We start from the raw sequence: 26,689 nt of genomic DNA on the forward strand, positions 1-26,689 counted from the left end.
TTCAATTTTGGGGGGGTTTCAGCAGGTCAAGGGTGATAGGTCTTAGAGGAGCACACAGTGAATTTTATGGAGTTTTTTAGCTTTTGGCTGAGTTTGGGGTATATATGATTTCTTATGAGAATGAATGTCATGAGGACTTAATAAACACTTGGGATAACTAACATTTATGAAATATTTAGAATAATGGTAATGTTTAGTATACTATGGGATTAAACAGTTCGTTAAATGATTTCAATTGCCTCTGAACTCTGTTTTAACATGGTGTTATTTTAAACATCCACACTAGTAAATTCTAAAGGCATGAGAGGAGGACTTTAAGATAGTTTATTTTACTAAGTTGAGGGTAATTTGTAATACTGTGCAAATTGTGAAGAAGATTATAGTTTGGTAATAATATATTTGATTTGAACCATTAAATAACAGAAGACAGAGTGGAGGGATGGCAATTGGATAATGAATTACCAATATTACCTAAGTGATTGTTTAGGTAGGTAAATAATATTAAAATTTAATAGACACATGGGCAAATCATGTGTCAAATGGGGGATGGATGGTATGGTAGGAGATGGTAGGATTAAATAATAAATGTATACGAAGGAGAGGACAAAATACTTAAAGAAAAAAAAAAAGATTAGAAATTGAGAGCTGAACATGTATGTGTGAAGATAGTTTATTAACCACACCCGTATGTCAGAGGTTTTGTGCCCCACAGGTGAACTAAAGGAGAAGGTGACCCACTCTATCTAACCAGGAGACTGAAGCAGGCCTGGCGGGAAGGGCCCTACCAAGTACTGCCTTTGCCAGCAGAATAGCTGAGAGATCCATCTGGGTGCATGTCACTCACTACAAAAAGGTAAACCCAGCTACACCTGACGAACAAACACAGAGTTAGGAGAAAGAACCGATCACCACTAGGGCTCGGGGGTTGGCTCCTTAACGAAGATTCCCTTACCCTGTCTGATCATCCCTGTGTGAGTTCGATAGAAGGTGAAGCAATGGGTTGGCCTCTGGCGTCTGACATGTTCTCAGGGCGAGGGTGGGGATTCACAGGTCTCCCGACGGTAGGTAGCTGTCTGATTGTGGGGGCAATATTCCTAACACACACGGACCCTCCTGTTTCAGCCAGAAGTGGTAGTTAACCTAACACAAGTTGAAAAGGCATAGAAGACAGCTAGACGTAGGGAAAGGGGAAATACTAGGGACTTTAGGGAAGGACATCACCATATGTATGTCACCATGTACATCCTGGGACTATGTAGTTGCTTATACCAAGCGGGGGGGGATATATCAATCTCCATACACAGTTTAGGGACAGGTGTAGTATTGTGAAAGTAGGGAATTATCAGAAATGGCAGTGCGACCCATATGAGGGTAGGTACTGTCTGAAAGTCTGAATTATGCTAAAACAGATTACAGACCTGACAAGTGAGATATCTTCTTCAACTGGGGCACCCTATAGAGTAAACCTCTCTGAGGGAGGTAGTGAGACAGTGCAAACTATAGACCTGAAGGAAGTAGTACAGATGGAGACGGAGTAAATAGATTTTAACCTGTGGTTGGAATGGATTCAGTATACGGTCTAAAGAGGACTGTTATGCCTGTAGGACAGCCAAACCAAGGTTAACAACTACTCCGTTCCCCTTGACAGGCTTTGACTCTCTGTCAGGTTTATCCTCCATGCAAGCCACCTGGGAATGTGGTGAAAGAGTCTTATGGTAACTTGCACTATCTGTTTCCCCCGATAACAAAGTCATCCCGACCTGGGTTGCCTCAGTTTGAAGTCACAGGGGATTCTTATTGTTTTTCTAGGACTAGTAAGATAGGATACAGGGTAGGGCATCTTAGCTCCTGCTTCCACACAGATAATGTCACAACTAAAATAGACCATGACTAATCTCTCCTCTTTGTTGCAGCCAGAGGATTTTAGGAACCAAAACCAGGCCCGTGCTGACATCTGATGATTGTGTGGTGATAACTGATTGTGAACTCACCTACATACGCAAACAATCAAACGTGTCAGAGACTGGTGAGTTGTCACATAGAAAGTAGGACCTCCTCCTGGGATCCTTTGATGAAAGGATATATATTGATGGGATAGCAGTACCCCGAGGGGTTCCAGAACAATTCAAAGCTAGGAATCAGATCGCAGCTGGGTTTGAATTAAGTATTTTCTGGTGGTCAACAATTAATAAAAATGTAGATTGGATAAATTATATTTAATATAACCAGCAAAAGATGTATTAACCACACTCGTGATGCAATAAAGGGATTAGCTGTGCAGACAGCGGCAACTAGCTTAATGACATGGCAGAATAAAATAGCTTTAGATATGCTTGTGGCTGAGCGGGACGGGGTTTGTGTTCTGTTTGGATATATGTGCTGTACTTTCATCTCCAACAACACAGCACCGGACGGGTCCGTGACCAAAGCGCTTCAGGGACTCACCACGCTGGCGAATGAACTGGCTGAGAACTCTGGTATTGATAGCTCCATAAACGGTTGGTTTGATAACATATTTGGTAAATGGAAAACTATTGTTGTAACTATTCTGGGTGAAGTTATAGCTTCTATGGGTATACTTGTTCTTTGTGGATGTTGTCTTATTTCCTGTGTCTGAGGGTTGGTGAGAAAAGGAGATGGAGAAGGTGGTTTCCAAACAGATGGTGAGATACGGCCCAATCCCGGACTCCGACCTAAGGAATGAAGGATATGACCTACCAGACTTGGAGGAGTGACACTCTAGAGGGTGTCTAAAGGGGGCCAAAATGTACTTCCCTGTTGGTGTTTTATGTTTTAATAATCTTATGTTTTGTGTTCTATTAATCCTGTGTTTTATGCTTTATTAATCAAGTTAACCATTGGGAATGTTTGTCTTTCCTTATGTGAAGGTTTGAAGTGCCTGGGTGACTTGTAGCCAACCGTTTGCAAGTTGGGTGTAGATGGAAGGACTGAAGGCCTTTTATAATCAAATAGTCTATTAATAAAAGTGTCATTCTTTTTGTTTGTATTGTATTTTAATGAGTGACACCCTAGAGGGTGTCAAAAGGGGGATTGTTGGGTTCTATTTTTCTCATAATTGGATCTGTATGTGATGAATAGCTTAGAAGGAATGCATTAATGAGGAGCATAGGTTTGAACTGTACTGATATAAATTGTTTCACATAACAGGCTGTGATTCATGTAAGGAACGTTAGGGGTAGGACAGATAAGACTTGTATTTCTTACAGATACGAACACTCTCTCTTTGTTGTCTGTGAAACTGTCCTTGAACATGGGTACATGGAGTACAGATTGGAGGGGTGTCTTTTGGGTGCTGACTCCACAGGTTATTACGATAGCAACTTATGCCTGGGAACGGTGGAGCGCCAAGGGGTGGAGCGCCAAGGGGTGGGACTAACCCGTGCACCAACGGATTGGCTGAGTAAAGTCTAAACCACACTCAGTCCTTTACTCTGATTGGCCAACAGAAGAGGTGGGAACTCTCTGTCAGAGTATTTGAGAAAGAACCTGTAAACAATGTTTTAGTTCTCTGAGTGCCCTGCGTGGTATTTCAGTGGACCCGTATATACGAACCTTCATACTTATCATACATACATTTTGCATATAATAAATTAAGCTTGGATTGAAGATCTCATGATTCTTATTCCAATACCAGATTTGAATTACGCAATTTCTAACACTGCCAAGGCAGCAGCTACTCTTCCTGGGGTTTATTATGGAACCCCATTAGTTCCTGCCAAGGCAGCAGCTACTCTTCCTGGGGTTTATTATGGATCCCCATTAGTTCCTGCCAAGGCAGCAGCTACTCTTCCTGGGGTTTATTATGGATCCCCATTAGTTCCTGCCAAGGCAGCAGCTACTCTTCCTGGGGTTTATTATGGATCCCCATTAGTTCCTGCCAAGGCAGCAGCTACTCTTCCTGGGGTTTATTATGGATCCCCATTAGTTCCTGCCAAGGCAGCAGCTACTCTTCCTGGGGTTTATTATGGATCCCCATTAGTTCCTGCCAAGGCAGCAGCTACTCTTCCTGAGGTTTATTATGGATCCCCATTAGTTCCTGCCAAGGCAGCAGCTACTCTTCCTGGGGTTTATTATGGATCCCCATTAGTTCCTGCCAAGGCAGCAGCTACTCTTCCTGGGGTTTATTATGGATCCCCATTAGTTCCTGCCAAGGCAGCAGCTACTCTTCCTGGGGTTTATTATGGATCCCCATTAGTTCCTGCCAAGGCAGCAGCTACTCTTCCTGGGGTTTATTATGGATCCCCATTAGTTCCTGCCAAGGCAGCAGCTACTCTTCCTGGGGTTTATTATGGATCCCCATTAGTTCCTGCCAAGGCAGCAGCTACTCTTCCTGGGGTTTATTATGGATCCCCATTAGTTCCTGCCAAGGCAGCAGCTACTCTTCCTGAGGTCCAGCAATATTAAGGCAGTTATTCATTTTTAAAAACATTACACAACATGTCACAACAGATTTCCCAGGATCTGTGACCAGGACAGGTAGATTGTTTACTATCCCACTGCCTGCCAGGCAGACCGTAACAGTCAGAGTAAGTGACAGCATCCAGCAGCCTGGGTTTGATCCTGAGGCTGGGCCTGGGTCGAGCCATCACTCAAAAGCCTATCAGAGTGCAGCAACAGACTATGCCCCACCCTACCCTACGCTGTCAGACAAAATAAAACCAGAGAGAGAAATACAACAACCCCCAGGCTGGACTCAGCTGTCAGTGGACCAGAGGGAGACAGAGAACAGACAGAGAAGATGTCTGTTATTGAACAGCCTCCCTCTCCCTCCCTCCCTCCTACCGTGTAGTTTACCAATAAAATGGTGTGATGGTGATATACTCGGAATACATATCCCAAAATAAATAAATGATCTCACTCCAATACATTTTCATAGAAAGTTAGCAAAAATAGATAAGATATTGCTACCATGGAAAGGTAAATACCTTTCTATTTGTGGAAAAATCATCCTGATTAACTCTTTAGTATTATCCCAGTTTACCTATTTGCTTATGGTCTTGCCTACGCAAAGCGAACAGTTTTTTAATTTATATGAGAAAAAAATATTCACTTTTTTTGGGAACGGCAAGCCAGACAAACTTAAACGGGCCTATTTATATAATGAATATGAATTCGGAGGACAGAAAGGATTAAATATTAAAGCATTAGACCTATCACTAAAAGCTTCAGTCATACAAAAGTTATACTTAAATCCGAACTGGTTCTCTAGCAAATTAGTAAGATTGTCTCACCCAATGTTCAAGAATGGCCTTTTCCCTTTATTCAGATAACAACCTCTCACTTTCAGTTACTTGAAAAGGAAATAATCTCCCAAATATCACTATTTCTAAAACAAGCCATAGAAAGTTGGTTGCAATTTCAATTTAATCCTCCAGAAATGACAGAACAAATAATGCAACAAATATTGTGGTTAAACTCAAATATACTAATTGATAAAAAAACATTATTTTTTGAAAAAATATTAGAAAAATGTATAATCTTCGTAAATGATATCATAGGTAGAACTGGTAGAGTTATGTTGCACATGCAGCTAACAAAAACATATGGAAATGTCTGCTCTACCCAAAATTACAACCAAATAATTGCAGCATTACCGCAAAAATGGAAGAGGAAAGTGGAAGGGGGAAAAAGTAAGGAACTTGTTTGTCTGCCCTGCATTAAAGACTATAATTGGTTAAAGAAAATTGTGATAAATAAAAAAGTATACCAGTTTCATTTAAGGACCTAAGGACTGACAGCTGTCCCATATAGATTGCAAAATAGTTGGGAAGAGATTTCTGACATACTGATTCCATGGCAAATGGTTTATGAACTGATACGCAAAACGCCGCCGGATTCAAAACTTAGAATTTTTCAATTATACAAAATTCTTGCAACCAATCGAATCTTATTTATAGGGGGATACAATCTTCCCAGCTCTGCAGATTTTGCTGCGAAGAGACCGAATCCTTAGATCATTTGTTTTGGTACTGTCCATTTGTAGCTTGTTTTTGGACACAGGTCCAGGAATGGCTGAAGGATTGCAATATTTACCTGGAGCTAACCCTGCAGATAGCACTACTGGGTGATCTGAAAAGTCATAGTCAATCGATTAATAATATAATAATACTTTTAGCAAAAATGTTTATTTACAATTTACAATCTGTGGAAGCAATGAGAGTAGAAGGGTTCAGAACTTTTGTGAAACATCACAGTAGAGTTGAAAAATATATGGCAAGTAGAAATCCAATATGGATGGTGTTAAGAGATAGATGGGAGGGGTTGAATGGAGCTGAGGGTTGGGACTAATAACAACTAATAACAACAAAATAACTAGTGTGGGACATGCTGTGTCCATAATAGGTACAGTGGGGAGAACAAGTATTTGATACACTGCCGATTTTGCAGGTTTTCCTACTTACAAAGCATGTAGAGGTCTGTAATTTTTATCGTAGGTACACTTCAACTGTGATAGACGGAATCTAAAACAAAAATCCAGAAAATCACATTGTATGATTTTTAAGTAATTAATTTGCATTTTATTGCATGACATAAGTATTTGATCACCTACCAACCAGTAAGAATTCCGGCTCTCACAGACCTGTTAGTTTTTCTTTAAGAAGCCCTCCTGTTCTCCACTCATTACCTGTATTAGCACTTTTCTCCACGGATCAATATTTTATAAAGATGTGCCAGGGCTCCCCTGTTAAATTCATGGATGTGCATTTTAGACAGCCACCACAGGTGTCTTTCACAACAGCAGTTTCACCTAACGTGCCCTGTGAGGTGTTTGTGTGTGTGCCCTGTCAGTCGCTGCTAGCTAAGTGGGGAAGGTCAGTTATCTGCATTGGTCAGTTATCACCCCTCATTCTCAACCCTCACCCCTGTATTGGTCAGTTATCACCCCTCATTCTCACCCCTCACCCCTGCATTGGTCAGTTATCACCCCTCATTCTCACCCCTCACCCCTGCATTGGTCAGTTATCACCCCTCATTCTCAACCCTCACCCCTGCATTGGTTAGTTATCACCCCTCATTCTCAACCCTCACCCCTGCATTGGTCAGTTATCACCCCTCATTCTCACCCCTCACCCCTGCATTGGTCAGTTATCACCCCTCATTCTCACCCCTCACCCCTGTATTGGTCAGTTATCACCCCTCATTCTCACCCCTCACCCCTGCATTGGTCAGTTATCACCCCTCTGCCTCTCCTCTCTCATCCTGCATCAGTCAATTCTCACCTCCTTCAGTACACCACTTTTTTTTTTTTTTTATCATAATGAGCATGTCTATTGGCCAGAACAAATGTCATGTCACAATGAGCATGCCTATTGGCCAGAACACATGTCATGTCACAATGAGCATGTCTATTGGCCAGAACACATGTCATGTCACAATGAGCATGGCTATTGGCCAGAACACATGTCATGTCACAATGAGCATGGCTATTGGCCAGAACACATGTCATGTCACAATGAGCATGTCTATTGGCTAGAACACATGTCATGTCACAATGAGCATGGCTATTGGCCAGAACACATGTCATGTCACAATGAGCATGTCTATTGGCCAGAACACATGTCATGTCACAATGAGCATGGCTATTGGCCAGAACACATGTCATGTCACAATGAGCATGTCTATTGGCCAGAACACATGTCATGTCACAATGAGCATGGCTATTGGCCAGAACACATGTCATGTCACAATGAGCATGTCTATTGGCCAGAACACATGTAATTTCACAGTGAGCATGTCTATTGGCCAGAACACATGTCATGTCACAATGAGCATGGCTATTGGCCAGAACAAATGTCATTTCACAATGAGCATGGCTATTGGCCAGAACACATGTCATTTCACAATGAGCATGGCTATTGGCCAAAACACATGTCATTTCAAAGAGACAGCTAGCAATGATCATGTATGATCATATGATGATTCAATTCATTTCAAAGATACTAGCAACAATAGTTTATGGAAATAAATACCATACACAAAATAGAGAACTTCACCTGTCCAGCTGTGGCAGCTATGCTCTTTTATTTAAAGGCTAGCTAGTATCTAAACTAGATGGGGTAGGTCTAGCTACAAAGCAGGATCACTGAGTTATAGACAATTCATTTGTTTACATTTAGGTAATATGTTTGAAATGGGCATGGATTGCTTTAATTGATTAAACCAACCCATGTTATTTAGCAATGGTGGTGTACCCGAATTCTAAGATTGCAATATGTTAGCCAAGATCCAGGAAGTGGAGTGGTTGTGTTTACATGCGGCCAGTGGAGTGCCAACAACATCCATATTAGCAAACAACATTGCCATTCAATTAATTGAATCATAGCTAATTATGATGATGATCATTCATAATGGCCAGCTATATTTCTCAATCTTATACCTTCACATGCCTTGTTCTTGTTGTTGTTGTCGGCTCTTAGCATTTATTTCGGCCAATTGAAAAGTTATTTATTGTGATTAAGTGAGTGCAAGGGTGAGGGGTGGGAAAGAGAAGTGAGGCTTGACCAGAGCAGGGGTGATAACTGACAAATTCAGGGGTGAGGGGGGAGAAAGAGGGGTGACACTTGACTAGTGCAGTGTTGATACTTGACTAGGGGAGGGGGGAGAAAGAGGGGTGACACTTGACTAGTGCAGTGTTGATACTTGACTAGGGGAGGGGGGAGGGGGGGAAAGAGGGGTGACACTTGACTAGTGCAGTGTTGATACTTGACTAGGGGAGGGGGGAGAAAGAGGGGTGACACTTGACTAGTGCAGTGTTGATACTTGACTAGGGGAGGGGAGAGGGTTGAGAAAGAGGGGTGACACTTGACTAGTGCAGTGTTGATACTTGACTAGGGGAGGGGGCAGAAAGAGGGGTGACACTTGACAAGTGCAGGGTTGATCCTTGACTAAGTGAGTGGTGAAGTCTGAGGAGGGAGAATGACAAAGTTCCTAATATGTATTCCGTACAGCTGTGTACGTGGTCTGTGCTGATCGCAGCGGTTGCTTGAGATTATGGGTGAGAAAGATATCCTGCTGTAGCCTACTAAAAACCTTAAACGTTTTTTACTCTATTCTTGAAATATTTTGACTTCATTTTATAAATATTATTTAGACTTTATTCTCTAAATTTCGACTTTAATCTCAATGTATTTCAGTTTTTTAAGTACTATATGTGCCAAAAAAAGGTATCATACAAGTGGTGAGTGTGAGCTCCAGTGACTGGTGTTTGAGTTTTGTTAGTAAACACATCTGTTATCAATGGATCGCTGTATAACCTGTGGTCAAGGTAACCGGACCCATGGGGATATGGCCAATCACAGTGTGGTAACCGTGTGGTAACCATCCCCGTCCAGCTGTGGCAGCCAATGAAATGTGATCTTCCCCTGGGAGGCAGGAGTGTTTTAAAGCGCTTTGAAGACTAAATATATTTTAAGACAAATCCATATTTCGTTATTCCACAGAGGACTGGAGTGGACTGGCTGAGAGAGAGAGAGAGAGAGAGAGAGAGAGAGAGAGAGAGAGAGAGAGAGAGAGAGAGAGAGAGAGAGAGAGAGAGAGAGAGAGAGAGAGAGAGAGAGAGAGAGAGAGAGAGAGAGAGAGAGAGAGAGAGAGAGAGAGAGAGAGAGAGAGAGAGAGAGAGAGAGAGAGAGAGAGAGGATAGCGAATCAAACCATGGATGGCCTGCCAGCTTATAGACCTAGAACAGACATAGACTTAAGTCTGTCTCTGTGCTCCTAAACAATCAACACCTTGTGACCTTATGGCCAATAGTAGTGTCCTATATGGGGTGTCTACCTTGTGACCTTATGGCCAATAGTAGTGTCCTATATGGGGTGTCTACCTTGTGACCTTATGGCCAATAGTAGTGTCCATGCTCTACCAGCTGAGCTACACAGGACTTGGGCCCTGGTCAATAGTAGTGTCCTGTATGGGGTGTCGATTCAGACAGCCCCTGTGTGGTCAAGGTGTGTTTTACCAAATTCATTCTCAGGCTTAAATAGTAATCATACCACTATAGGGAAAGATATTAGTGCAGTTCTGACCCTCTGTAGACCCTCCTTTGAAAGGATTGGAGGTTATTGCTTCACCTTGTCTTTTGATGGTCTGGGTGGGGTCCCCCCAAATCTACAGGAGTGGTTAGGGGCTAGGGGTTAGGGACTAGCGGTTAGGGGCTAGGGACTAGGGGTTAGGGACTAGGGGTTAGGGACCAGGGGCTAGGGGTCAATTTGGAACCCAGCATTATTTAGTAGCTTGGTTTTGACTCTGTGGATTCGATTCTCACTGGGGCCACCCATACGAAAAATGTATGCATGCATGACTATTATGGGGATCCATAATAAATAGAAATAAGTTGTTTTGGATAAAATGAGCGGACAGAGGGTGACTCACTTCTCTGTACGGTAAGCAGGCTGGGTGTCTGTCTGAAAAGTGGTGAGCACACACCCACACCCACACACACACAATGGTATTTGTACGCAGGGGCCCTGTGATTCACTCCACCTGCAGAGTGGGTGTACTGTATGTTGACATCACGGAGGGAGCAGGATGTTTAAAACAGGACAATCTCAGCTGCTGCTCTCCTCTCCTCTCCTCTCCTCTCCTCTCCTCTCCTCTCCTCTCCTCTCCTCTCCTCTCCTCTCCTCTCCTCTCTGTCTGTCTGTCATTTCACCTGTCTGTCTGTCTGTCTGTCCTCTCACCTGTCTGTCTGTCTGTCCTCTCACCTGTCTGTCTGTCTGTCCTCTTCTCTCCTCTGTCTGTCATGTCCTCTCCTCTTCTCTCATCTCACCTGTCTGTCTGTCTGTCATCTCACCTGTCTGTCTGTCCTCTCACCTGTCTGTCTGTCTGTCCTCTCACCTGTCTGTCTGTCTGTCCTCTTCTCTCCTCTGTCTGTCATGTCCTCTCCTCTTCTCTCATCTCACCTGTCTGTCTGTCTGTCATCTCACCTGTCTGTCTGTCCTCTCACCTGTCTGTCTGTCTGTCCTCTCACCTGTCTGTCTGTCTGTCCTCTTCTCTCCTCTGTCTGTCATGTCCTCTTCTCTCCTCTGTCTGTCTGTCCTCTCACCTGTCTGTCTGTCTGTCATCTCACCTGTCTGTCCGTCTGTCCTCTCACCTGTCTGTCTGTCCTCTCACCTGTCTGTCCGTCTGTTCTCTCACCTGTCTGTCTGTCTGTCCTCTTACCTGTCTGTCTGTCTGTCCTCTCACCTGTCTGTCCTCTTCTCTCCTCTGTCTGTCATGTCCTCTCCTCAGCAGGCTGTTCACATGGAAATCTCTATTGCTGCTCTGTAATAACGGCCCTCCTCCCTCTCCTCTTCTCCTCCCTCTGCTCACTCCCTCCTGTCCTGTCATCTTCTAATATATAAATAACATATGCCATTTAGCAGACACTTTTATGCGTGCATACATGTTTACATATGGGTGGCGTGAATCGAACCCACAACCCTGGCGGTGCAAGCACCATGCCCTACCAACTGAGCTACAGAGGATATTGTCTCCATACACTCTCCTCCCGGTCATGCCCCTGCAATACCTCCCTCCGTTCACTCTCTCCTGTCTTGTTCAGTACTCTCCTCTCTTCCATCACCCTCTCCTCTTCTGTCCTTTCATCTTCTCTCCACACTCTGTAATACTTTCCCTCCTCTTTCCCTACCTCTCTCCTCCCCCTCTCCCTCCCCCTCTCCCTCTCCTGTCCCCCCTCTCTTCTCCTCTCCTCTAATCTTCTCTCCTTCTCTTTCAATACACTCTAGCAATGTACACTTGTCAGCTTCTCCTGTGGACACTGACTCATCCTCTCTTTCCTGCAACTGGCAATCCATCAAAAATAAACTGGCCAAACTATATACTAGGCTATCAAACACATAGGAATACAAATCTCTATCCTCTTTCCTAACTACACCGTATATGATTTCACTGGAGATTGAACCCTGACCCTCATATCTCCAAGGCTGACAGGTCATTCTTCAAAGCCAGTGAGGCCACTGAACACGGATCTATTTCGGTGTCATAGTAACTGTGTTGATGTGTATGAGACTGTGCTTCAATGTCCACTTACTAAACAAATCCTCCATTGGGACAATCAAACTACTCCACTTCATAAAGTTGATTAAAAAGTAAATGCCAATTCTCTCACTGCATGTCCCTCTGTAAAGCTAAAGATAACGTCAGTCTGTACTGTAAAACAGTTTCTCTAGGGTGGACAGAGAAGGTTCATGAATATTCACTGACGCTACGCTTGCTTCTTTTACAAAAGCTCTAGGTCTACAGGTCAAGATTCAAAATGTGTGTGTGTGTGTGTGTGTGTGTGTGTGTGTGTGTGTGTGTGTGTGTGTGTGTGTGTCAGTCTCTCTGTACACAACAGCACGAGAGGAATCCCACTGAGAGAGACGCTCACCCTTCAGACGCTGCTGGAGCACACAGGGACAACAGGGTTTGGAGACATCAAAGACCGCTGGGACTGTAGAGCCATTCAGCAATATAAACACAGCTTTAGGACACATGCATGCACACACACACACACACACACACACACACACACACACACACACACACACACACACACACACACACACACTCAACATCCAGCTGTGAATGCGAAACTGTAATTAGTCCGTCCTCTTCCTTACGATCTCAACAGGAAATGCTTAGTTTCCTCTGTGTACTCCTGTAATCTTCTAGTAGTGGAGCTTCTTCTTCTAGTAGTATGCTGGACTTACAGATTGACTGATAGGTCAACTCTTTTTGGCTTGGCTAGCTAGCTAGCTAACTAGCTGGCTAATGTTTTTGTTTGAAAAATGCATCTGGACACATTACCAGCTTTTTTATGTCACCTGGCTGCCAGTTCCTGATCTTTTGAAAAAATAATGTGAGGATTCGCTTGAAGTGTGAGAGGAATGGGAGATAGAGGACTACAGCAGTGGTGAGGTAGAGGGCTCGTAGAGAGGATGACTGGCTACTATTCTGAACTTTGTGTGGTCAGCTTTCTGGCGCCAAGAGCTGCCGTGGCATCACCCAAGTGGGTGCTTCACAGAGTGGAAGAGGAGAGCGTTGTGCCAGTAACCGAAAGGTCGCTGGTTCTAATCCCAGAGCCGACTAGGTGAAAAATCTGTCGATGTGCCCTTGAGCAAGGCACTTAACCCTAATTGCTCCTGTAAGTCGCTCTGGATAAGAGGGATAAGAGCGTCTGCTAAAAACAAAAGTCCAGTGGCTATACGAGTCAGGCTGGTTCCCAGACTTGCCCTCTACAAGATCATCTGACCAGCTCCATCCGCTCAAGCCATGAACTGACCCTATTCATCTGCAGAGGATGCATCATTCAAAGACTTGACCACTATTGGTTGACCTGTCATGATATATTGCTTATTTGGTTTTTGCTTATGAAGTGCTTTGAGATTTCTGTTATGAAAAGCGCTACAGAAGTTAATAACAATACATTATTATTATTGTAAACTCTAGGATATACACTAGAATGTTCTGTGATCATAGTGGAACTCTAAAACACACTAGAATGTTCTGTGATCATAGTGGAACTCTAAAACACACTAGAATGCTCTGTGGGTCACTGGTAACGCTAGAAGGAAGGACACACACAGCAACTTAACCAAGGAGGAGGCAAAGAAAGCATTGGAAGCATTGGTCTGACATAAAAGGAATAGGTATTTTACAGAGTGAATAATGTAAAGTAAGCCTCTGGTTGAGACTCCGGGGACAAGTTGCCCCACACTGATCTAAGATCCTAATCTTAGCCATTATACTACATGTTTACTATCTGTTTACTGGTAGGGTTCATAAAGGTTTACTACATGTTTGCTGGTAGGGTTCATAAAGGTTTACTACCTGTTTACTGGTAGGGTTCATAAAGGTTTACTACCTGTTTCCTGGTAGGGTTCATAAAGGTTTACTACCTGTTTACTGGTAGGGTTCATAAAGGTTTTCTACCTGTTTACTGGTAGGGTTCATAAAGGTTTACTACCTGTTTACTGGTAGGGTTCATAAAGGTTTACTACCTGTTTACTGGTAGGGTTCATAAAGGTTTACTACCTGTTTACTGGTAGGGTTCATAAAGGTTTACTACCTGTTTACTGGTAGGGTTCATAAAGGTTTACTACCTGTTTACTGGTAGGGTTCATAAAGGTTTACTTACCTGTTTACTGGTAGGGTTCATAAAGGTTTACTACCTGTTTACTGGTAGGATTCATAAAGGTTTACTACCTGTTTACTGGTAGGGTTCATAAAGGTTTACTACCTGTTTACTGGTAGGGTTCATAAAGGTTTACTACCTGTTTACTGGTAGGGTTATAAAGGTTTACTACCTGTTTACTGGTAGGGTTCATAAAGGTTTACTACCTGTTTAAGGGTTCATAAAGGTTTACTACCTGTTTACTGGTAGGGTTCATAAAGGTTTACTACCTGTTTACTGGTAGGGTTCATAAAGGTTTACGTCGTTGAAGTCGTTTGTGGTGAGTATCAAAGCCAATGATGAATTTTCAAAACATCGCTTTACCCACATGTGTTCTGGCTATGGCCCAAACCCATCGGTTTCTGGGACCAATCAGAATGGTTAGAATGTGTTTGTGTTCTAGAAATCGTTGGGGAGGTACTCAGATCCAGAGTCATTGCTGAGAAGAAACTAACATCCGTGGGCGTGGCGTAGCGTTTGGCCAGAGCAAGGAGTTTGGGTAGCATTTTTATCCCATTGGGGCCTATCAATAAAAAATAAAAATAAAAAAATATATATATATGTGTGTGTGAGTGTGTGTGTGTGTGTGTGTGTGTGTGTGTGTGTGTGTGTGTGTGGGGTGTGTGTGTGTGTGTGTGTGTGTGTGTGTGTGTGTGTGTGCGTGTGTGTGTGTGTGTGTGTGTGTGTGCATGTGTGTGTGTGCGTGCGTGAGGAGGGGTGTCCCTGCCCTGTTCTGCTACAATAACAACTTCATGCTCCCCACATGCACTCACTCATGATGGACAAGCAGCGCGACACTTCAATGGCCCGCTGCATTTTGCACAGGACAAAACTTCCATTGGCCATAAATCTGTTGTCTGATTTGCATTTTACAGGCCTCGCCAAATCTATTTTAATGTGTTATTATATTTTGTGACGATTATGCAGATGAGGTTGGTGGGAAATTAATTAATTACCGTTTTGAAAGTGCAGAACAGAATACAGTCTGGCTTTTACACAACACAGCAAAACAAGAGATTGTGCGAATAAATGACTGCAACAACGTTATTATCTCCCAAAATGATCTAGACATTTTCCCAGGGTAGTTAAAAGTGTAATTGGAAGCATTGATGGTCTATTACGATAAAGTCTTACTGCACGCATCTCTAATTACCGTGAAGGGTAAAGGGGGGGGGGGGGGGGGGGGGGGGGATTTCATTCCGTTGGTAATCCAAAGCGTCTTGGCACGCGACGGTACATCTATAAAAGTTAATCGGTGCTTCAAAGCGGACAACTTGTTCACGAACACCATTCATCACCCCTGACTGACCCAAGTTTCTCTGCCACAGTCACACAACACCAAACTTGTAGGCTTTACAAGCCTAACCTTGGACACTACAAGATTTAGGTTTCAAGGGTGAATGTAAAATAGGCTACAAATACTAGGTAGACAAATACCACATCGGGCTTTAAGCACGACCCAAGTCAAGTCACGGAACGGAGTTCTCCCTACCTTTTACTTTCGTTAAGGTGAGCACGGGGCTGTTGCAAGCGGACAGCGGGGCAACCCTGGCCGAATGTTTCTTCATAGTGATGAGCTCGGAAAGGCTGAGCTCTCCCCTCTTCGCCTACATCCCTGAAGCTGGTGTGGTACCAATCTCTTCTTTGACTGACTGTGGAACTTTAGATGCTTCTTCTGTTACTCTTCTTTAAACCTCGGCTCGGTAGTCTTCCACTATCTCTCTCGTCCTCTCTCGTGCATCCACATCCGGCCCCTCGGTTCCACAGCTCTCCCTCAGTCGCTTTTTATTTTTCTTCTTTTAATTCGATTCCCCTCCCTCATTCCCCCCTCCCTTCCCCGGTTCTGCAGTATCCTGCCAAGGCGTGAGGCTGAGCTCTCTCTCTCTCTTTCTCTCTCTCTCTCTCTCTCTCTCTCTCTCTCTCTCTCTCTCTCTCTCTCTCTCTCTCTCTCTCTCTCTCTCTCTCTCTCTCTCTCTCTCTCTTTCTCCCTCTCTCTCTCTCTCTCGCTCTCTCTCTCGCGCTCTCTTCACATGCAATACAGTAGAGACAATTGCTGCAATTTGCTACGGCACGCGTGCCTCTGGCATCCACCATCTCCCTCACTTTCATTTATCTATCCTCCCCTGGACCCCCCTGCCCGTCCCAAGCCAGACCTGCCGTGCCCGCTACCCGCTGCCAGCCCACCAGACTCCCTGAAGCGCTGTTCCAGGGGGCGGGTGGTTGGTGACTCAGAGCCGGTTGCAGCTTGGAACAGAGAGGAAGGATCGATCACGGCGGGCCGTGGTGTAACTGCTGTGCATTGGAGTGGCAGGGATAGTGTGAGTGATCTGATGAGACTGGGGCTGATGCAGAGGGAAAAGATACTGTAGCCTATCCATCCTATACAAGGGATATATGAAGACACCAGGCTTGCATGGGGAGGCAGTTTTCCCCAATAGAATCTTGAAAAAATACAATTTACGCCAACCTGGTCTCAGAGCATTTCGTATTATTCTGTATGTAAATCTGGAAACTTCATTTAGTATGATATGTTATGGTATGTATTAATTTGTGGATGTCTATCACCAATTTCGTATTATATGTTACAAATTTGCAAAAACATACAATCAATATGCCACGAATTTGCCAAACATATTAAATATTACGAATTTGCAAAACGTATGATATGTTACAAATTCTAGCTAGGTGGCTAGGAGGCTAACATTAGCTAGCTGGCTAACGTTAGCTAGGCTAGGGGTTAGGGTTAAGATTAGGGTTAAATTTAGGAGTTAGGTTAAAGGGTTAAGGTTAGGGTTAGGGGAAGGATTAGCTAACATTCTAAGTAGTTGAAAAGTTGCTAATTAGCTAAAATTGTCTGTGATGAGATTTGAACTCACAACCTTTGGGTTTCTAGATGTTTGTGTTAAACGCCCAACCAACCACCCTACTTTTATTTTTTCCCTAAGTAACCATCTGTCTTATGTAACCATACCAAACGTAAAATATCATACTAATTTGAGTGTCGCTGATTTACTTGTAATATGTTACATTTAGTCTATGAGACCAGGCTGTTTACGCAGCAGATTTCATCTAGCACACCGATTTTACACAGTGTGAGAAAATAAAACCACTTAATACTGATATATATTATCCCACTGGAATTTGTTTGGCTTTTGCTCTTGTTGAAAAATATACCTGCCATTATTACAATGTGTTATTACTAGTAGTAGGGTCTATTGAAGTTGCCAAAGAAGCATGTTATTTACAAGGCATTACCTAAATAGCAACACCTTATAAATCTAATAAATCAAATTGTATTTAGGCCATATTAAACCTTAGAATCTAAGTTGAAATAGTCTCCTTGTTGTTCCTCAACATATTTGATCAATACCCTGCTGACTGCCACTTCCCCACCACTCATTATCTTTCATATTGCTCTTCCTAAACCCACTGGAGGATACAACAACAGACACACATCATTCACAACGACAGACACACATCATTCACAACGACAGACACACATCATTCACAATGACAGACACACATCATTCACAACGACAGACACACATCATTCACAATGACAGACACACATCATTCACAACGACAGACACACATCATTCACAACGACAGACACACATCATTCACAACGACAGACACACATCATTCACAACGACAGACACACATCATTCACAACGACAGACACACATCATTCACAATGACAGACACACATCATTCACAACGACAGACAGATCATTCACAACGACAGACACACATCATTCACAACGACAGACATGCATCATTCACAACGACAGACACACATCATTCACAACGACAGACACACATCATTCACAATGACAGACACACATCATTCACAACGACAGGCACATCATTCACAATGACAGACACATATAATTCACAACGACAGACACACATCATTCACAACGACAGACACACATCATTCACAACGACAGACACACATCATTCACAACAACAGACACACATCATTCACAACGACAGACACACATCATTCACAATGACAGACACACATCATTCACAACGACAGACACACATCATTCACAACGACAGACACACATAATTCACAACGACAGACACATCATTCACAATGACAGACACACATCATTCACAATGACATACACACATCATTCACAACGACAGACACACATCATTCACAACAACAGACACACATCATTCACAACGACAGACACACATCATTCACAATGACAGACACACATCATTCACAACGACAGACACACATCATTCACAACGACAGACACACATCATTCACAACGACAGACACGTATCATTCACAACGACAGACACACATAATTCACAACGACAGACACACATAATTCACAACGACAGACACACAACATTCACAACGACAGACACACATCATTCACAACAACAGACACACATCATTCACAACGACAGACACACATAATTCACAATGACAGACACACATCATTCACAACGACAGACACACATCATTCACAACGACAGACACACATAATTCACAACGACAGACACATCATTCACAATGACAGACACACATCATTCACAATGACATACACACATCATTCACAACGACAGACACACATCATTCACAACAACAGACACACATCATTCACAACGACAGACACACATCATTCACAATGACAGACACACATCATTCACAACGACAGACACACATCATTCACAACGACAGACACACATCATTCACAACAACAGACACACATCATTCACAACGACAGACACACATCATTCACAATGACAGACACACATCATTCACAACGACAGACACACATCATTCACAACGACAGACACACATCATTCACAACGACAGACACGTATCATTCACAACGACAGACACACATCATTCACAACGACAGACACACATAATTCACAACGACAGACACACAACATTCACAACGACAGACACACAGCATTCACAACAGCACATCATTCATGAATGACAGCTCTGACCCACTGACTGAGGATAACCTGTGCGGAGTGTGTGTGTGCCCCCCCCCCCCCCCCTCCCGACAACCTCTATGTGTGTATGGTTGTGTGTGTCTGTGTGTGTGGGTGTGCACGCCCACGTATGTGGGTGCATGCACGTGTGTGTGTGTGTGTGTGTGTGTGTGTGCGCCCGTGCATGCGCGTGTGTAAAAGCTGTGGGGGGAGTGTGTACACGACTAAAAGAAGCAACTCTGAATAATTCACTGGCTTGACTCCTTTTTCCCTAGATTCTCAAGGCTAGAATCCCCTGACCTGATAACTAGGACAAGGCATGCGTCCAAAATGGCACCCTATGCACTATATCCCTCAAATTCAAATCTGGACCTTCAAGCTAGATCCATAGATTTTTTTATTCATCCCTGGTCAAAAGTAGTGAACTATATAGGGAATATAATGCCATTTGGGACGCAACCACGTAGCTCTAAAAAACACACCAGACACTCAAACCTGCCTCTTCCCCAGTCCTCTCTCTCCCAACTCACTTACCTTGGAACACAGAATCAAATCTCACGTGTGCTAACATTTATTTGAAGAGACTGTCACTAGAGACAAAGTTCTCACCAAGTGCTAGGCTAGAGGTTCAAGGAAATGAATCTCTTGCTCTACTAACTAACTACTATTCACTGTTGCCTTTCTTACACACCATTTCACCATTTCCTACACGACTGTAAAAGAGTCCCTAGTGCAAGAAGAGCATTTTCCTTTCCTTTCCAAAGCCAAACCCTCTTCCCCAGTCCTCTCTTTACAGGTTGTTCCCACTAATATAATTTATTGGACGGTTTCTTCCATTTTCCACTGCTCCCCGTGCGTCAGTGTCAGGGTCTGTGTTTGGGTTAGGGGGAAGAGACAGAAACAGAGGATGAGAGCTGATGGACGAGGAGAGAGAGAGAGAGGGACGGGACGGGACGGGGGGGGGGGGGGGACGGGGGGGGGGGGGGGGGGGAGAGAGGGGAAGAGAGAGAGATGGAGAGAGAAAGAGAGAGGGGTGGATGAGGAGAGAGAGAGAGAGAGAGAGAGAGAGAGAGAGAGAGAGAGAGAGAGAGAGAGAGAGAGAGAGAGAGAGAGAGAGAGAGAGATGGATGGATGGATGGATGGATGAGGAGAGAGAGAGAGAGAGAGAAAGAGAGAGAGAGGGGAGAGGGATCAGGATGTTTGATGGACAATGTAAGCACACTATAAACATCCTCAGGAGCCAATAAGAGAGAGTCACTCACCTCACGATCCTGCAGGCTACAGAAGGATTGGCATGTCCGGATGTTATTGTGTGTGTGTGTACTTGTGTGCACGTGTGTCTGCGTTCACACTCGTGCCTGCCTGTGTGTGGAAAAGCTGATCCTGCACTGTGTTTTTCACAGAAAACCCCCATTAGAAAACCCCCATTAGAAAACCCCATTAGAAAACCCCATTAGAAAACAGCCAAGAGCTTTTATATAGAGCACTACTTATCTGGTTGAGCTAGACCCTGTTTACACCCAAACACCATTACAGTAGCAGGGTGAATGGGCTGTATAACAGACTGTTATACAACGGGTGGGTCTTGTCCTGAATGCTGATTGGTCAAAACCACATTCCAGCCGGTGTCTATTCCACAAGTTACCAACGGCTAAATCTATGACGTTAAAATGTCTATTTACTCTGTTCCATCTGACTGTGCAATCCACTGTCTCATCAGCCCAGCCTGGCAACTTATAAACTTGATCTCCACTATAAAAGCATCTAGACATTATCTCACATTTCTTTTAGACTAACATTTCGTTTTCAAGAGATTTGTATAAATGTCTGTCTCTCCGTCATTTGCAACATTGTTTCAGTGTTCAGAATTCGATCTCCTGCTGTCCCATAGTAATGAACGTGTCGGGAGTCAGGACGAGACAGACAGGCAGGCAGCGTTTCTCAGCCAGTCGAAATCATGAATCAGCTGGCATCAGTTTTATGGAGAAATACAAAGAAATGTCAGTTGAAAAAAGGTAAAAGGAAATTAAGTCCAGCTTCAGTTTGAAGTGATTGTGTTAGCTGTGTTGTTGGCTAGCTCCGCTGAACAACTGTGTCCTAACAAGAGAGCACATTTTCTATACCAGGCGAAAACGCGCCTCATTAGCTCATTGTTATGGATGCATCCAAACAGCTTAAACAAATGCAAATGCAGCTACTGTTGTTATTCTGGCTGCAGTGTTTGACCTGACTGTAAGTTAGCCGTAGTTGGCTAGCTAGCAAGGAAGGGATAGGAACGTTGCCAGCCAGTATAGCAATGGAACATTTCGAACGAACGACAGGGATACAGAACAAAAAGACAACGACTGGGTCGTGTCTCTGGCAACCGAACCGATAGAACGAACGACCATCCGGCTTGGGTAGCAACCCTAGATTTGTGTTGGGACTATATCTTGTGGAAGGATTTAATAGTTTAAATAAATACATGAAAATAATGTTTTTAATGAAAATATGTCAATCATTATTTGATTATGTTGGTAACCCGTTGTATAAAAGTGATAATGTCCTTGAAGCCGGTGTTTGGAGGATATATTGGCACGGTTTGCTGGCCCGACAACACCTGTGCCAATACAGTGGGGAAAAAAAAGTATTTAGTCAGCCACCAACTGTGCATGTTCTCCCACTTAAAAAGATGAGAGAGGCCTGTAATTTTCATCATAGGTACACGTCAACTATGACAGACAAATTGAGAAAAAAAATCCAGAAAATCATCATTGTAGGATTTTTAATGAATTTATTTGCAAATTACGGTGGAAAATAAGTATTTGGTCACCTACAAACAAGCAAGATTTCTGGCTCTCACAGACCTGTAACTTCTTCTTTAAGAGGCTCCTCTGTCCTCCACTCGTTACCTGTATTAATGGCACCTGTTTGAACTTGTTATCAGTATAAAAGACACCTGTCCACAACCTCAAACAGTCACACTCCAAACTCCACTATGGCCAAGACCAAAGAGCTGTCAAAGGACACCAGAAACAAAATTGTAGACCTGCACCAGGCTGGGAAGACTGAATCTGCAATAGGTAAGCAGCTTGGTTTTAAGAACTCAACTGTGGGAGCAATTATTAGGAAATGGAAGACATACAAGACCACTGATAATCTCCCTCGATCTGGGGCTCCACGCAAGATCTCACCCCGTGGGGTCAAAATGATCACAAGAACGGTGAGCAAAAATTCCAGAACCACACGGGGGGACCTAGTGAATGACCTGCAGAGAGCTGGGACCAAAGTAACAAAGCCTACCATCAGTAACACACTACGCCGCCAGGGACTCAAATCCTGCAGTGCAAGACGTGTCCCCCTGCTTAAGCCAGTACATGTCTAGGCCCATCTGAAGTTTGCTAGAGTGCATTTGGATGATCCAGAAGAGGATTGGGAAAATGTCAGATGAAACCAAAATATAACTTTTTGGTAGAAACTCAACTCGTCGTGTTTGAAGGACAAAGAATGCTGAGTTGCATCCAAAGAACACCATACCTACTGTGAAGCATGGGGGTGGAAACATCATGCTTTGGGGCTGTTTTTCTGCAAAGGGACCAGGACAACTGATCCGTGTAAAGGAAAGAATGAATGGGGCCATGTATCATGAGATTTTGAGTGAAAACCTCCTTCCATCAGCAAGGGCATTGAAGATGAAACGTGGCTGGGTCTTTCAGCATGACAATGATCCCAAACACACCGCCCGGGCAACGAAGGAGTGACTTCGTAAGAAGCATTTCAAGGTCCTGGAGTGGCCTAGCCAGTCTCCAGATCTCAACCCCATAGAAAATCTTTGGAGGGAGTTGAAAGTCCGTGTTGCCCAGCGACAGCCCCAAAACATCACTGCTCTAGAGGAGATCTGCATGGAGGAATGGGCCAAAATACCAGCAACAGTGTGTGAAAACCTTGTGAAGACTTACAGAAAACGTTTGACCTGTTTCATTGCCAACAAAGGGTATATAACAAAGTATTGAGAAACTTTTGTTATTGACCAAATACTTATTTTCCACCATAATTTGCAAATAAATTCATTAAAAATCCTACAATGTGATTTTCTGGATTTTTTTTTTCTCATTTTGTCTGTCATAGTTGACGTGTACCTATGATGAAAATTACAGGCCTCTCTCATCTTTTTAAGTGGGACAACTTGCACAATTGGTGGCTGACTAAATACTTTTTTCCCCCACTGTATATCCTCCAAACACTGGCTTCTCGGGCATTATCACTTAACTATAGCCTAGCATTCTTCACAGCATTTAGAGTCATATACAATACATAATTGACTTCTAAAACAGTGTGTAACAGTTTCACATGCAATCGCTCAGACCGGGTAAAGATCAATATAAAAGCTGGGTGCGTCCCAAATGGCACCATGTTCCCTATATTCCAGGCCCCATAGCGCTCTGCTCAAAAGTAGTGTACTAGCTAGGGAATAGGGTCCATTTGGGATGCAGCCCCTGTCGAGCAGCATGTCTCTTGTTAATTTAATTCAAAGGGACTAGTGATTGCCGTAATTGGTTTTCTCCATGCAGCCTCACTCCCAGTGGTGTCTTGTGAGGTCATTAATCCAATCACAAACCAGCTCTCTCTCTGACAGGACAGACAGACTGATTGAAAGACAGACTGTAGCCCGCCAAGGTAACATCTCACTTCCCCTCTGCTCTCATTCCTATGAGCTATGATGATGATGAAGTGTGTGCGTGTGTGTGTTTGTGTGCGTGTGTCTGTGTATGTGGGTGTGTGTGTGTTTGTGTGCGTGTGTCTGTGTATGTGGGTGCGTGTGTGAGTGTGTGTGTGTGTGTGAGTATGTATTTGTGTGTGTATTGCCTCTGTGTGTTGTGTGTTGCCTCCGTAAATAACATCTCACATTCCTATTCCTGTGAGCTATGGTTGGGCTGGAGAAGATTGGGAGGAGTTGACGTTAATCAGAAAGGAGGAAATGAGCTGTCAGAAGTTATAGAAGCCATCACTCACTGAGGATTGAATATGTACAGTATTCTCTCCCCCCCCTATCTCTCACTCTCCCCTCTCTCCCTCTCTCCCAGTAGATATAAACAGGTGTTATTAAGTGCTGTGCTGCTCTGCTCTTGAGTCCCAGTGAGACAGACAGCTCCACTCCCAGCCAGGTCTCTAATGAGCTCTCTGGATGCTCCACCAAATATTGAGAGGATTATATGGCCTGAACATGAACACCTCTCCCGGGCCAACACCTCTCCCCGTTGGCTATGTCCCTGCATCCCTGCATCCTGCCCCAGACCCACAGGGGAGCTGACGCCCAGATAAAAGGAGTCAGAAGGGAATGTTCTCTGGATGGTACTAATAGGTTTAAAATCTTCCCATGGTGATGGTGTGAAATAGGCAGGAATGGAAGGGGATGTATCTTCTCACTGCCGTGTTTAGGAGAGCCTAGAATCTGTGATTGAACTGTATGGGCAAATATATGTGCATTTAAAGGGGCAATCTGCACTTCAAACGACAATAGCAGGCACCCCGCCACTGTTTGACAGCTGATGGATATGGCTGGATAAATGTAACGACTCAAATTCATAGACAGAGCTCTGGATGCAAGGACTGACCATCCATGACATCAACATTATAGTTTTGAAGGCTTTTTGAGGCTATACAGTGTTTGTTTACAACCAATAGAGTAAAACAAGGTTATATTTTGGGTTCTGATGAGGTACGAACATTTTACTATAAGCTCATTAGGCTGAAGTTATATTCTTCGAGAATCAATGGGTATATATCAGTATTTATTCAAGTACAAAAATGGATGTACCAATCGCAGATTGCCCCTTGCCTAGCCATGCCTAGCTAACTTGCAGTTAACACGTAATTGATTGAAACATATTATATTATAGCATTTATGGCTCACTTGTTGATAGCAATTACAGGTGCTAGTATTATCCGTTTTTATCAGAGAGAATGTAGTAATGATGCCTGGTGGAGTTACAGAAGATTAGCTAGCTTTGACTTGGAAAAACGGTTCACTTCCCATACCCTGCCTTGTGAGGCTAATAACCATGCATGAAAAGAAAAATAGCTTCTTATATTTTTATCCTCTCGCTGTCTCAGAATAGTGGTTGAAAGGATGCCTAGGCAAGGAGGAGGAGGAAAAACAACAGGGGAGTGAGGGGTGGGTGTTGAGGTGGGGAGTATGTGTGTGTGTGTGTGTAGTCATCTGGAGGCTTGTGTGTGGATGGGTTTGATCTTCCTCCGTATTCAGTCAGTGATATAAGTCTATGACTCACTTCCTGGAATCTCTCCCTTTCCTTTTTATGTATCTACCTCTCCTCTCCTCTCTCCTCCTCTCTCCACCTCCCTAGCTCCTCTCTCTCTCTCTCTCTCTCTCTCTCTCTCTCTCTCTCTATCAGTAACAGTCAGATGCTAAACGAGACCACTGAAAATGCTCCAAAGTCAATCCCCAGACACTAGGGAACGGAGGGCAGTCGGACTGGACTGACACACACACACATCCAGAGGAGCGAACATAATCATATCTGATCCTCTGATTAGGCAGAGCCTCTTTGGGAGTCACTGGTGGTGAGTTAGAGTGAGAGGGGAAGCTGTTTTCTGGTCCATCCCAGAGACAGGCCCAACACAAGAGAGAGAGAGAGAGAGAGAGGGGGGGGGATGAGGAAGAGAGCGAGAGAGAGAGAGAGGGGGGGGGATGAGGAAGAGAGAGAGAGAGAGAGAGAGAGCCCAGAGTGAGGCCTAACAGAACACCAGCTCTACAGTAGAAGTCATGGGTCAAAGACCTCATCACATTACAGAACTCATTACTTCCTCCTCCGTCCTCAGTGTCAACTCCCTCAGACAAACTCCCTCAGAAAAACTCCCTCAGACTGCCTTCATGTCTGGGGTTGCTTCTCAGCCAAGGGAGTGGGCTCACTCGCAATTTTGCCTAAGAACACAGCCATGAATAAATTGGTCAATTAGCAGACGCTCTTATCCAGAGCAATTAGGGTTAAGTGCCTTGCTCAAGGGCACATCGACAGATTTTTCACCTAGTCAGCTTGGGGATTAGAACCAGTGACCTTTCGGTTACTGGTACAACGCTCTTAACCACTAAGCTACCTGCCGCCTAGGTGAAAAATCTGTCGATGTGCCCTTGAGCAAGGCACTTAACCCTAATTGCTCCTGGTACCAACACATCCTCCGAGAGCAACTTCTCCCAACCATCCAAGAACAGTTTGGTGACGACCAATGCCTTTTCCAGCATGATGGAGCACCTTGCCATGAGGCAAAGTGATAACTAAGTGGCTCTGGGAACAAAACATCAACATTTTGGGTCCATGGCCAGGAAACTCCCCAGACCTTAATCCCATTGAGAACTTGTGGTCGATCCTCAAGAGGCGGGTGGACAAACAAAACCCCACAAATTCTGACAAACTCCAAGCATTGATTATGCAAGAATGGGCTGCCATCAGTCAGGATGTGGCCCAGAAGTTAATTGACAGCATGCCAGGGCGGATTGCAGAGGTCTTGAAAAAGAAGGGTCAACACTGCAAATATTGACTCTTTGCA

At 43.8% G+C, this 26,689-nt stretch overlaps 1 protein-coding gene across 1 annotated transcript in view; it reads right to left on the minus strand.

Annotated features, from left to right (window-relative positions):
- The window catches only part of LOC311118417 (solute carrier family 35 member F3-like), a gene marked incomplete at its 3' end in the record, with an annotated part of 64,725 nt that extends 48,976 nt beyond the window's left edge, over positions 1-15,749 (minus strand). Inside the window, exon 1 of the mRNA XM_084193219.1 lies at positions 15,666-15,749. Within this exon, the coding sequence (XP_084049345.1) occupies positions 15,666-15,741 (76 nt within the window). The 5' untranslated portion in view covers positions 15,742-15,749. The remainder of the gene's footprint in view (positions 1-15,665) is intronic.
- Positions 15,750-26,689: the final 10,940 nt, after the last annotated feature.

This window comes from Coregonus lavaretus (genome assembly GCF_964263955.1).
Source record: "Coregonus lavaretus genome assembly, contig: HAP1_SCAFFOLD_1328, whole genome shotgun sequence".
Classification (NCBI taxonomy): domain Eukaryota; kingdom Metazoa; phylum Chordata; class Actinopteri; order Salmoniformes; family Salmonidae; genus Coregonus; species Coregonus lavaretus.